Source organism: Macrosteles quadrilineatus, unplaced genomic scaffold (assembly GCF_028750875.1).
Source record: "Macrosteles quadrilineatus isolate MER2022 unplaced genomic scaffold, UCM_ALF_1.0 Scaffold_447__1_contigs__length_65970, whole genome shotgun sequence".
NCBI classification, from domain to species: Eukaryota; Metazoa; Arthropoda; class Insecta; order Hemiptera; family Cicadellidae; genus Macrosteles; species Macrosteles quadrilineatus.
Genome location: NW_026543040.1, coordinates 7,985 through 21,579, shown reverse-complemented (window position 1 = coordinate 21,579; position 13,595 = coordinate 7,985). Strand labels below are relative to the sequence as shown.

The window sequence follows — 13,595 nt, the reverse complement described above, 5'->3', positions numbered from 1 at the left end:
AAGTACTTGACTTCAATTGACATAATCAAACCAAGCACAGAAATGTACATATTCCACGCAATAACGACTTCTCATAGCTACAAGGCCCGCAGTACTATGCTGGATAGCGCAATCGAGAAGGTACTACATTCCTGTCACAATATGAATCAAGATTGAATAAAATCTGTGTCTTAGCATCAAGACTACTGACTGTTTAAACTCTGGCATTGTTATCAATTCCCAACTGTATCTTAATATTTACCTCATTCCACTGACTGCCCATTGACACAGGATGTCTACGACTGCCTTGTCTTGAGATACCGACTGGAAAACATACAAATTATTATCACAGTGAACACCACGCTGTTTACTGTGAGACTGCAACTTATGTTTAATACTGAAATAAATAGAAGAGAGGAATAATTCTAATCTCATAGTTCTTGAAGAACACAAGACAAAAGACTGAATTACAGGTTAACACTGCATTAACTTTCCTTTTCATACCAACCACAAACAAGTTGTAAATTTGCATTCCGCTGTAAACTTCACAGCTCCATTCAGGAATTACTACATTTGGCAAAATTGACGGCTCTTAAACAATTTTAAGGTTTGAAAGTTTATCGGGTGCCCTGACAAGATTCTACATGACTTTTTACGTACATATTGCACCCTGGCCTCCTCCTGGTTGTTGTCCTTATCCTTGGTGTTGTTCGCGACAGGGAAGATCTTGGAGTATAGAGTGTCCAAGGAGTTGCTGCCGTCCACTCTTTCAAAGCTGTGACGATCTAGCGCATCCAACGCATTCAACACCTTCACTGTAGTCACCCCTGAAACATGCCAGTGTCTGTGAGAAAAAAAGTCCAGCTAGTAAGCTCTAGTTGGAAGTCAGGAATCAAAACAAACCGATAGTCAAGCGATAGGCTACTTACTTTGTTTTTGAGATTGCAACACCATACAGTTACAAAGAAATTACAATGATCAATATCACAGCATGAGCATAGGAGTGATCTGTAATATCCCGTTGCTTACAACACCTGTTTACGAAGGTTTGATATGGCACACGAGTTGGAAAATCTACAATTAACTTCCAAAAAAACAAATTAAAGTTATAAAGTTGTAAAAAAACATAAGCTGAATTACTATTTAGAGTTTTGTGTCCCTAATAATTTTTATATGAATTTACCATAGGGTACTATGTATTTACATGACAAGTCACATTATTATATTTCATATTGTATTTTATGTGAATACTTTTTGGGAACTATATATCATGTATTTCCATACATATTACATTTACAAGTTGTAGAAAAGTAGCGTAGAAAAGTAGCAACAGAGGATTGGGGCTTATTTCGTAGAGAGGACAATTGTAATTACTTCCCTTATCTGAGGAGGCTTAGAGAGTTGCCATTTTTTATAGTGGTTCATGTATTACATCCTCATATGTCTGGAACTGATGATACATTTTTTACTGAACTTGTGGTAGAACTGATACATACCAGCAGACGACTGCTGCCACTTGTCACATGACCAACGACCTTCTGCTGCCTGACTACGCTGTTTGATCAACTCCTCTCCCAACTTCAGCTGGTTCCTGCAACCAACCAAAATAATAGTGAAGAGTTAAATTTGTAATGATTATAGGATTAAGATGTTAATTTTTGTATTTGAAACATTAGTACAACTACAAATCCTAATAAAATCCACAATACAGACAGAGATGTTAAGGAGTTATAATATTTCCCCAAATATAAGTACCTGACATGAGGGTTGGTGGTCCGTTGAGGCATCGGTAGCGCAGCCGGAGAACAAGGAAGGTGGTCAAGAGCAGAACCATTTAAGACAGAGGAAGACTTTCCCTCCCCGATACAGTTCCACACCAGTGCAGTCGGGCATTCCAGTGTCACAACCTACGACATAACAAAAACCTCTTTAGTCGAAGAATTCAACATGCGATGATGAAAATTATCATTATTATACACATTAGGGATGTGTCAAAACAAAACCGAATCTCAAATCTCAAAACCATCAAAACTTAGGAAAAGTTCAACTCATTTTCACATCAATATTTACTAAACACAAAGAAATATTGACCACTAAATGTTCTAATTAATCTAATATTCATGTTTATGTTGGTGTTAGAAGTTTAATTTTTTTTTTTTTATGAAAAATTATGCTGTATTGGGTTTTAAGATTATCAGTCACATTGACATATATATGTTATGTCACGGTCAGGAGTCGATCTCTTTCAGTTTTGATTGCATACTTAACATTTTATGATTATGTGTGTATTTTTTTTGTAACATTGACCTTTGTAACCGCTAAGTAAAAAAAAATTCGCCTTTAGGTTTTGAGATTCGAGATTTGGGATTCGATTTTTCTGATTTTTACCATCACTTATACGCATGATTATTGATTAACAAAAACCGTTTCTACATTAGTGATCATAGATTTCCAACATAGAATTATACATAGTTGATTCTAACGGTTTTCTTAAATGTTACTGCTGTTAAGTCATATACAGGACATTGTGAGTGTTAAAAAAATACGGCAATTAAACAATATATATATATATCCATTAATATTTTGTTTACATGGAATATTTCATTAAAATGTCAAAGGTATACTAACTTAAACATGAAAATTGGCAAAGTAAAACCAATTTGTCTGTATAAAATTGCCTAAGAAGGAATTTGAAAGTAAGATGTTCAAAACAATGTCAAATGGGGTATAGTGCAAACAAAACCCCGATAGAGGTTCAGATAAAAGAAGAAAATATCAGTGGGTGGTTGAAAAAAGATAACCAAGACATTGTAAAACAATCCCTGGACAGGAACCCTAATGAAAGAATAGTTAGAAAGGCCTAAGACTACTTGGAGAAGGACACTGATTGGAAGAGTTGAAAATGGAAAACCAAACCGGAGGCTGTCAAGAGAGAGGCAACCGGCACCCCCAACAGGGTGAAGTGGAGAGGACAGAAGGCCCTATGCTCCAGGAGGAGTCTACAGCCAAGTCCAAACAATCAGTGAAAGTCAACTGCATTTGAAGATTAAGTACGTACCTGAATGATAGCGCTCAGTCCAAGTATCAGATCTCGATGGTGTGGACAACTCAAATACTCATTGAACATGACTGTGAGAGTGTTGGCAGCATTGGCTCCACCTTGCGCTGCCACCAGGCTGACAAACAGAAAGACATTTTTTTTAGTTTTCTCCGTAACCAATAACCGTACAAAAACACTTTGATATACTGAATTGTTTGTTTTTTTAAGCTCTTTAAGAAGGTTTAGAGAAAAATTGGGAAATTTTGTGTTTTGAGGGTAAAAAGTGAGAAAACCCAATTTTTACCCCATAAAACCCCCCATAAAACCCTGTTCCCATGGTCCGATCATGTTGGATCGCGAACTCATTCAAGTTTATCCCGCCTTACACCTTCAAACCAAATTTCATCAAAATCGGATAAAAATTACTCAAGTTATCGTGTTCACGGACACATATATATATATATAAATCTATATATATATATATATATCTATATATATATATATATATATATATACATATATAAAAATTTGAACGAATGGTGTTTTTGGCCTCTGGGGACATTAAAATGAAAAAGTAAATCGGTCCCAGGCCTAAGTCTTACCATGAGACCTACGGTAATAGCTACTTCCCTATAGGGAAATTCGCTAAAAAGCGTGGACAAAGGTCCAAGTAAGGTTTTCAGTGGGACTCGCTGACTCACCTGTTACTAGTCTGCTGCTGACCAGCCGTGCCTTGACTGTTGCCCCCGCTGGTGGGGGTGTTATGGATGGCGGGGGAGTTTGGTGAAACCCCACCACCACTTTGAGGCTCTCCACTGCATAGCTGTGATACCTAAGGAACAAAGTTGTAAAATGTGAATGTTACATTCGTTATCATTGAGTGGAATACTTCACAATGAAACATTGTACAAATCAACAATTCTACATCCACCAGATTGTTTAAACTTATGCCCTCCTAATTTCCCCCAAATTTCGGGGTACTTTTGTATTATACGGAGGCCGCTTAATTCACAGCGTGCTGCGGCGGTTATGTTAGATTGGGTTATCATAAATATAATTAGCGGACTTTCCTCATTTTGTACGATATCAGATGAGTCATAAATTATTTATGATAACCCAACCTAACAAAACTGTAGCAGCGCGCTGTATAAGGGTGGCCTCCGTATAATACGAAAGTACCAATTTCGGTAATAATGTCAAATTCCCAAGTCTCTCAAATTTTTTAGTTGGATATGGAAATCAATGGTAGCTTAGTTGCAACACAACTCATACCTTTCGAGCACACAGGTAGGAGAGTTTTCGAGAGAGCAGTTCTGATTGTACAAACTCCTCCATGTATTGCAGAGCAAGTGGCAGAAACAGCCGGAACAGTCCGTCCTCAGATGAGGAAGTTGACCTCAGCGGCCGCTCTAACAACTCCAGGATCCACTGAATAGTCTCCTGACGCTCTAGCAAACCCTCCTGATACAGACAAAACATTAAATATTACCATTAATTTGGGGAGCATGTTTTTTCAGTAAACAAACAACTGAAAATACCAGTTAAAAAGCAAACAATTTAGAATCAGCATCTTACCTGATACATGTGTTTAACTAGGTTGGCACAGTACTGCCACTGCCTCAGGGATAATTTCTGTTCATCATTCATCGTAGTGGCGGTGGTGCTTGTGTAGTAGTCTGTTAGAGGTTTGCAAAGCTGTTCTTTCATGTACTTCAACAGTGTACCCGTCCACTCTACAATCATAGATTGATAGGTAAACATATGATACAAGTTGATAACGATATGTTTTTAATTTGAAATTAAATTATCTATGTAAATTCATTAAATTGAATGAATTTTTAAATATTTGTTCTGTTGTTACGATGTTAAATTTAGTTATCTAATCCAAGTTAGTGGTGTTTCATCTGGGTTGTGAAGTGGCCTATGCCACATGATAAATCTCGTAAAGAGCCATCGTTCACCACGTGACTTTGGTGGTTTGGAGTTTTAACTCCACACTCGCATGCCTCATCTGGTTAACTGTAGAAATCTGGAACCTTTAGAATATTTTATAGGGAAGCTATCGCCAATAAACACCTCATAGATTACAGCTAAGCTTTAGCTCTGACGTGATATCGGCAACATCTGTGATCAAGTAGACGGTCGGACACTATGTCGGATATCCCGAGGAGTCAGTTATGTCGACGTCAGATATGAGAGGTTCTACTGTACCCACAAATCAAATCAATACATTCTGTTTGATATAAGCCTACCCCTCGTTACAGAATATCTTTAGCATGTCCCATATGTAATCTAGTTTGTATATTCCATCGGTGTGCGACCAACAAAGGTACAAATAAAATAAAACCAATGCTTTATTCATTAACAACAGTTTTGTATACTGAATGGTGTCAACTAATCTATTTTAAATCCAAGCAAATCAAAACCATTATAACTTCATCAATTATGACTAATGCTAATAGGGGAGGTGGAAAAGTATGCTTCCAAGGAATAAAAGGCGTTCCCCACCAAATAGAGTTTAATCTTTCTTGTGAAATTCTTATTGCTTTGTTCATTTTTTATTTTACTAGGAAGATTCTTAAGAAATTTTTATCCTATATAGGTTGGTTTTTTTATAGAATTTTACAGTAGTTCCTTGTTGTTATGTTACATTTAAAAGGGGTCTGCAAGTAAGGACTTTTTTCTCCAGGTCAGGTTCAAATTGTTGACCTTTGGGTCTTGCGGGGTTGCTTTGGCAGTATTGATAAAAAAAAATATTAATGGGTGACGGAGAAATAAGCATCTTCTGTGGTCATGAGGACATCAACATCGTCTCCATCATTTACAGAGAATTGTGAAGTCCCATTCAGTTGTGGAGACATAATAATTGTTTCCCACGATCATGTCAGAATCGTGAATATCTTTAACTATCATAGCAAAATAAAAACACGTCCAAAAATCATAGCAATATCGTTAATCACGAGAATAAAAGCTTGTTTCAAAAATCAACCTGCCTCTAATATAACTTCTATAAATTACCCGAACATGTGCTAAAAAATTATTTCCAGCCTAATCTTATCTCTCTGGCACATATAATTTAACTGTTGATTTTACCTAAGAGCCAAAAATTTTAGGAAACCCCGTTTTATATGTGGTTTATGATGGATCATAAGGACTGGAAGTGTTCAATTTTTCTTGTCAAAGAAAAAACGGTACTTTGGTATTTTCCGGAGGTCATTCTTATACAGCGCACTGCGGCGGTTGTGTTAGGTTGAGTTATCATTAATAGAAAGAACATACTTTAATTGACTTACAGTCCAAATTTAACATGATTAAAATTAGAGGCATTTGAGTGCTGCCTCCCAGAAGGCATCGATTTCGGCGAGGATTGAGTTAAATACATCGCAGCCTCTACTGCCACGCCAGATACAGGCGGTGACAGGGGATGCACACGCTCCGGTCAACGACCTCACCTTGGCTACTTGGAGGGGATTTGGCGAGCAAAAGTATGACTCATCTGGTATTGTTTGATTCATTATGAAACGAGGGAAGTCCTACAAACATATTTATGGTAACCCAACCTAACATAACCGCCGCAGTGCGCTGTAGTTTCAATATTATAATCATAAAAACTAGGGCTAATCCGATCAAACAAACTACAGTGTTACCATTTTTACATGAAGATTCATTGTGGGAGGAAGAATTAGAAGGAGAGTGTTCCACACCAAGGAATGAAGGAGAGGAAGGAGAGACTTTCCTTACACTCAAACTTTTCAGCCAAAAACACTCTAGAAAATCTGAAGAGGGTTAATATTACATCTAGAACCAAACAAAATGTAATAATATATATTTTAAAATCGCTCCATATAGCTTAGGCCTATGTGCAAATTGAAAGCAACAATTAAAATTGAACTACACACAATCTAAATCAATCTATTATAGGGGTACAATCAAATTTTGTGTAAACGGTTAAGGCCATTTACCAAATAAAAATAGAGGCATATGGCACATCAAAATAGAGCTTAGAGCTTGTAGATTTGCCGAAAATTATTGGTATGGACAAATTTCTCTACGTTTGTTATGCTTCCAAAGTTTAAATAATTTAATTAGGCTAAATTTATTTAATGAAACAGCTGGGCAATGCAATTAATTGGGGTTTGTTTATTTAATCGAAAAATAGATGTTTGTGATGCTAAGAAATATGTGCGTTATTTAGAGGGTTATGTTCGAACAAAGAAAGGTTGTACAAGTTTTAGAGAAAGGTTTCAACTTTTAAATCAGTCTTTTAAATTCTTATCTCATATTTTCAAGTTAAATCATAGAGTTGCTGCATTTTTAAACACACTTCAGCAACACTTATAGAAGTCTAGGTCACATTTTCTTCCCATTGCAAAGCATGGGTATAGCAACTTGTTACTATATAATAGCAAAACATTTTGTTAACATTTTGATTTTAGTTCAAGTGATTTTTAAACATTTTGTCCGATTAAAATATTAGATGAAATCAGAGTATAAAAATTATAAAGAAATCATTGTAGGCCTACTAGAAATGTTTAAAATAAATATTTTGGACTAAGCTTAAAAAAATTTTCTTTATTTGAGATTCAACTACTGTATGGATAAATATATGTCCACTTTAATGTAAACCATGCATAAGTTCAAGGTTTAAAACTTTGATATCCGTTGAGGGTTTGAATCCTGTCTTGGTCAGGTCTGGTGCGCCACTAGGGTGAAAAGTTTACAGTATAGATAGAATTTTCATGAGTTGCACATCATTTCAGGCATTTTGACACTTTTTGAATTTCCTTACTGTGCGTGGTGTGTGACCACCAAAAAATCTGTTTTTAAATGATTAGGATTTTGGGTTCTTGATGAGGAAAAATCATTATAAAAATAGGCAAAAATAAATAAACAGCAATTCATTAAGTTCAAAAGGTTGACAAACTTTAGTGGACAAAAAAGAGTTTCTAAATAGATTTGAAAGGGAATAGGCCTTACACTAACCTTGGGTAGGATCTGGCATCTGGCGTTTCTTGATCTTGGCCTCAGATATGGCGACAGTGTATGCAGAGCTCAGTTTAATGAACCACGCAGCCCGCGTCATCGGAACCTGGTACTCGCACAACAACGGGAAGATCTCCTCCTTCTTGTTGAAATTAGGAGCCTGATTGAAAATTACATTGTTAGAGTACTGGTTCTGATAAAACATTCCAAACACACCTTCACGAGCCTCTGTGTCTCAGGGCAGTGGATTAGTTAAACATCCTAGCAAACTCTTGAGTTTTTATTTGAGGGTTGATATTTCAATGTATGAATATTTTTCTCTATTCTAAAATCAATATGATATTTCCTAAAAAAGTAAAAACCCATTAAGGATGCCATGTTACGTAAATGGGGCATAGATATTTTTATGGTTAAGGCTGAAAACTTTGTTCCTGAATATCCAGATTTAGATCTTTAGTGTTTCACCGTCCCTAAGTGTAATATTTAGTTGTTTTTTTTTTTTTTTTTGCTTTTGTATTTAAGTTTAGTTGTATTTAAGTTTCCTTAGCCATTTTCAGCCTTTTAGGCTTATCTAATGGCGAATCACATGATTTCAATGCAAGTGTAAGAACAAAGAGACGCATTGAAGTTACTTGATTCCGTATTGGAATAGGGAGGGGGGCACGCGGACATTGTCATTTAGGTATTAATTGAGCTTCACCCATCATACTGTTTACATCATTTCTCAAAGTCTATACACACACACATTGTTATCTTATATTCAAATAAAACTAAAATAAACCTTAAGTTTTCAGCATCAAAACTATTATTTTTTTTATCATCCCGAATAATTATTTTATCATCTCATTTTATCTCCCTTGTGTCATTAGGGCCTACTCTCCCTTTTTAGAGTAGTGGTGGCAGCGATACCTCCTGTAGACCCTTGGACTTTACTCCCAAACGGCACAGATCCAAACAGTCAAATCAATCTTTTCTTAGTCTTTTCAACTGATGTATTGTAAAAAATATCTTTTGTTCTCTCATAACAGTGATCTTTCAACTGATAACAGATTCTTTAAAAACTGTGCATAAACTTACTTAATAATATACCAATATTGGATAAGCAATCTATTTCATGACAAAAATCAAATCACTTTCTTAATGTTCTTACACCTTGATTTTCATCTTTTAATATTGCAGACCTCCAAAAGAAACGTACCTTAATAGATTAGGTACTAACTTTTTAGTAACAAATTTACCTTTTTTGACAAGCTCAGTAATGGTTTACTTCCAGCCAAGTCTTTGAACCATGCTTCGATGGCAGCTTTAGATCTGTTAGTGGCTGGCCAGAAGTTGTCTTTGGGGTTGATTTGTTGTCTTTTTCTGCCCGGATCAGGCAGTGTGTTCATTTCCTCTTTCTTGCCCAAAATTGCATTGAAGAACTGTCCAACCTACATCAGACAAATTGTAAAACAATTAAAAACCAAGTCTAATGCCTAAATAATCTACTAATTTAGCTATGAAATGAATTACAAGCAATTAAATATGTGCATTCGCTTTTTATATCAAAATGCCTTTGAAGAATGCTAATTGTAAACGATAAGAAATGTACAGTAACTTAATATGGATGATTCTTGACTTTTGGAATTACTGAAGAACAAAAGAACCAACTATTAATATCCGGATATGTATTAGCCTATGTATTATTTTGCAACCCAATTGAACATATAGTGGCGGTTAAAAGGTTAAACCTACTTTATTTATCAATATGATTCAAATCATAGCAATGAGTCACTTAAGGACACTAAATTAATATACAAATATCTCAAAGGTCTGGTTGCTGGCTTAAGTGTAGGCCTACGTGCCAAGCTATAGTACCTAAGTAGCCTACCTAACAGTAAGTCTTGCTGAAATATGTTTAAAGAAATACTATACCGTACTGCAAAAATCAGGCATTTTTTTAACCGTAGGCCTAATTCTTTTAATGAAAATCTTTTTATCAAATAAAGTTATACAATTTCATTAACTCATAAATAAAATATAAACTAAGTATGAATGAGGTACCTACATTTAAAAAGGCCCAAGATCATGAACTACGATGCAAGATTTACTTACCTTTTGTGCTGTTATATTGCAGTTCCGTGCAGTACCAAATTCATCCGGTAGCTGGGGGACTATTGTAAACCCATGTTTTACATTTACAGTGGTTAACTCATCCTGTAACACAAATTAAATATTTAAGTTTGTAGTGACAACGTCATCTACCAAATCCTAATATTTAACAAAAAACTACAATAATAGTAGGCCTAAGCCTATCCCTATAAAATAAACAATCTAGCATAGAAGAATTGACTAGGCCTAATTAAACAGTGTTTGAACCTTCTGGTCAGGGAGATAAACAATAGAGGACTTGACCATCAATTAAATGCCAAATATTCTGCCCTGTTAACAATGCTAGATTTAGCCAAAATAAGTATTGATTTTATGCAACAGAGTCAAGAAGCATCTAAGTCTTAGGGCCCTTTCACATGAGGCCACTGGTGGCCGCCACCGGTGGCCGCCACTGGTTGCCGCCACTGGTTGCCCGCCACAGCTTTAACATTATTTTAAATGGGACCTTTCACACACAGCCACTGTAGTTGCCCGCCACTACACAGTGGCCGAGCAGTGTCTTCTCGCGCAACTGCTAGTCGGCCACCGCCGGCAACTGCAGTGGCGGCAACTCGTCGCGGGGCATTGAATTATATGGGAGCTTTCACACGTAGCAACCAGTGGCCGCCACCGTGGATGAGCACGCAGCTACTATTTTGAATCAGTTCCTGTGCAGACTGCAAAGACAAACGCACTATGGTTGTAGTTGTTGAATGTTTTCATGTTGAATTGTTTGTTTGTGAAAATGAGTGATCAGAAGAAAAATAAAGAGGACGTTGCTGAAAAAGAAAAAGACAAAGGAAAACAACAGAAGAAGAGAATAAACAAAATAATAGAAAACAAAGTGGATACTGATGATCTAATTTGCGAAATTGAAAAGTAATCGGCTATTCGGTATAGTACGCCTGTGTCTTTGCCTTATTTTCTTTATTATCAACGCGAGAAGAAGGAGATGTTCATTGTTCGACAGCATTTTCACAACTAACAGTACAGTGGCTGTAGTAGAGTGGCTTGTAAGTTGCCTGTACCATCCACTGCAGTTTCCCGGCCGGTAACTGGTGGCGGACACCGGTGTCCGCCACCAGTGGCCTCGTGTGAAAGGGCCCTTACACTTAGTTTTACACTCTTACTACCTACAATGTGTAGGTTGACTAAACATTTGCACAATCATTAACTTACATCTTTTGATGAAATTTGGTAAAAACGTGTAAATCTACATTTTTTGGGACGAGTTTAGGAACCAGCATGATTGGACTATGGGAATGGGGGTTTATGGGGTTTTATGAGGTAAAAATTGTTTATTTTTTTATTTTTGACCCTAAAACATAAAATTTTGCAACTTCTTTATGAAACATTTTGTAGAGCTAAAAAACCCCCAAATAATTTAGTAAATTGAAGCGTTGTTATGCGTCTAATAGTTAGGGAGAAAATTCTAAAAACTGTATATTCTTTTGATTGTGATTTGATTTTGATTGCGGTAAAATTCCTAGCCTATGTTAGCCTATTCTTAAATGGAAAATAAGTAAACTATTGTAGTTTGCTTGTTTATGAACATATCTTGATCAAGTTTGGGAAATGAATTTTATTTCATACTAAACTATTAACATTTTACATAAATCACTTTTTTACCCTCCCTGTTGCAGCAAACCTAAGTACTTGTTTAGATAATGATATTTAAATATGAAATAATATAAATGTGATATTTTTAAGGAGATATTTTAGAGTAAACTCAATCAGGCAAATGGAAATTCGCTTATTCGGCAGGTCTGCTGTGGTGGGGGTATTTTACCATAAAATAGGAATGGATTGCGTCATAACAAAAGAAAAAACTATATTCATAGGCCTATTTATTGGCCATTGTAATGACCCTCTGGCAGGAGGAATATGACAGTGTCTGGTTTATTTTACACAAAAAAAAAACAAAGAGATCCGCTACTTTGTAGTACGGTCTTTTCATCATCCAGTCTTTGAATTTCCAGTGGTCCAGACATCCAATGCTGAAAGGGAGTCTGTTGAGAGATTCTTGATGGTTCTGCTTAATCTTGCTCAGGTTACATGAAGATTCTATGGTACCGGTAGGTCTATTATGGGCACGGATGGAGGGAAAGTATACACAAACAAAATAAAAATACTCGCTGTTCTAAAGATAAAATACCTACAATTTGCGGAACTGTAGGCCTACCCCACGGGTACTCTTCCGTATCTCTTGGCACAAACAAACGAATGAAAATATTGATTGTTTGATTGTTTCATTCGATATACGTATCGTTTGGTTAACCTTACCTAACTAACCAAACAATATATCGAATAATCGGTATATCGATCAATATTTTTCATTCAGTTGTTTGTGCTAACAGATACGGAAGTCTACCCTACCACACAAATCTACAGCATCTGAGTGTGAAAGACTATCTCTGAAGATTAAGATAGCCCTATATGTCCTAATTTAAGAAGAGACAGGCTAGCAGTTATAGGCTAGGAGTGTTGAAATGAAACCATAGCTAACTCTCAATTTAACCTGACAAGGCCCTAAAACCAAAAGTATTAAGGTAGCCTATTGACTGAAGCAATTGCATTACCTAATAATTTAATTACTTACCTCTTTTTGTCTTGGTTCCTGGGGATAAACGTCCGGTGGTCCCAATCTTGGGCGTTTTAAATAACGTTTTTCATACGAAAACCCCATCATTCTGAATGGCTAGCTGTTATGCTTGATTCAAAGTAAATTAGATTAGATAAAGGTTAGATTAGATTCCTTATCCTAGGTACTCTGTATACCTAACATTTTGCCCTCCTATCATGTTATTTTAAAGAAAACGACCACATTTTAACTATTATCATAAAACAAATTAGTTTCCGCTTAATCAATTCATTTTCATAAAAATCAAATATTTAAGCAACCAATTGCAGAATACAATTTACAAAAATAAAATATAAATAATATGTTTTATAGTTTTCAGATTCTGATTCTGACAACCAACCATGACGGCAAAAAAAACAAGCAGACCGAAGAAAGAAAAACATTTTCATTTACCAGACTGAGACTAAAGTTCCCATTTTACCATCCCGTCAATTGTAAAAGTCCCTGCGTTTCCCTCTAACTTACCTGAAAGTGAAAGTTGCACGATAGCATAGATTAAAACTTTGACTGTTGATACTTAAACATAATACCATAGATTAAACATACTCCTAGTTTAATCTATGATAATACCCTTTAAAATATGTTCGTGTGTTAAATGGTTACACTTGTAACAGAATAAAAATTATTGCTTAACACCTAAATTTACAAAACCTACTAAGCAAGATCTTTTTCACCAGGTATTTAAATCTTAGCCCTATAAAATATCAATAATCCAAAACCGTTTATTGTCCATCCCGCCATGAATACCACTTTGTTTGAATAACAAAATAACTTAAATAGTGTAAAAAATTACGTGTTCTTGATCTAGTAACATCTCTAATT

The 13,595-nt window shown here is 35.8% G+C and overlaps 1 protein-coding gene across 2 annotated transcripts in view; it reads right to left on the bottom strand.

Annotated features, from left to right (window-relative positions):
- Positions 1-12,932, bottom strand: part of LOC128982526 (mediator of RNA polymerase II transcription subunit 12-like) — a 48,786-nt gene extending 35,854 nt beyond the window's left edge. For both annotated transcript variants that reach the window (XM_054401483.1, XM_054401484.1), the window contains exons 1-12: positions 12,732-12,932; positions 10,097-10,198; positions 9,241-9,432; positions 8,003-8,162; positions 4,595-4,752; positions 4,292-4,480; positions 3,721-3,851; positions 3,038-3,155; positions 1,735-1,886; positions 1,476-1,570; positions 640-806; positions 242-303 (exon numbers count right to left, since the gene is read on the bottom strand). In XM_054401483.1, coding sequence (XP_054257458.1) covers positions 242-303; positions 640-806; positions 1,476-1,570; positions 1,735-1,886; positions 3,038-3,155; positions 3,721-3,851; positions 4,292-4,480; positions 4,595-4,752; positions 8,003-8,162; positions 9,241-9,432; positions 10,097-10,198; positions 12,732-12,821 — 1,616 coding nt within the window. In that variant the 5' untranslated portion in view covers positions 12,822-12,932. The remainder of the gene's footprint in view (positions 1-241; positions 304-639; positions 807-1,475; positions 1,571-1,734; positions 1,887-3,037; positions 3,156-3,720; positions 3,852-4,291; positions 4,481-4,594; positions 4,753-8,002; positions 8,163-9,240; positions 9,433-10,096; positions 10,199-12,731) is intronic.
- Between the last annotated feature and the right edge of the window lie 663 nt (positions 12,933-13,595).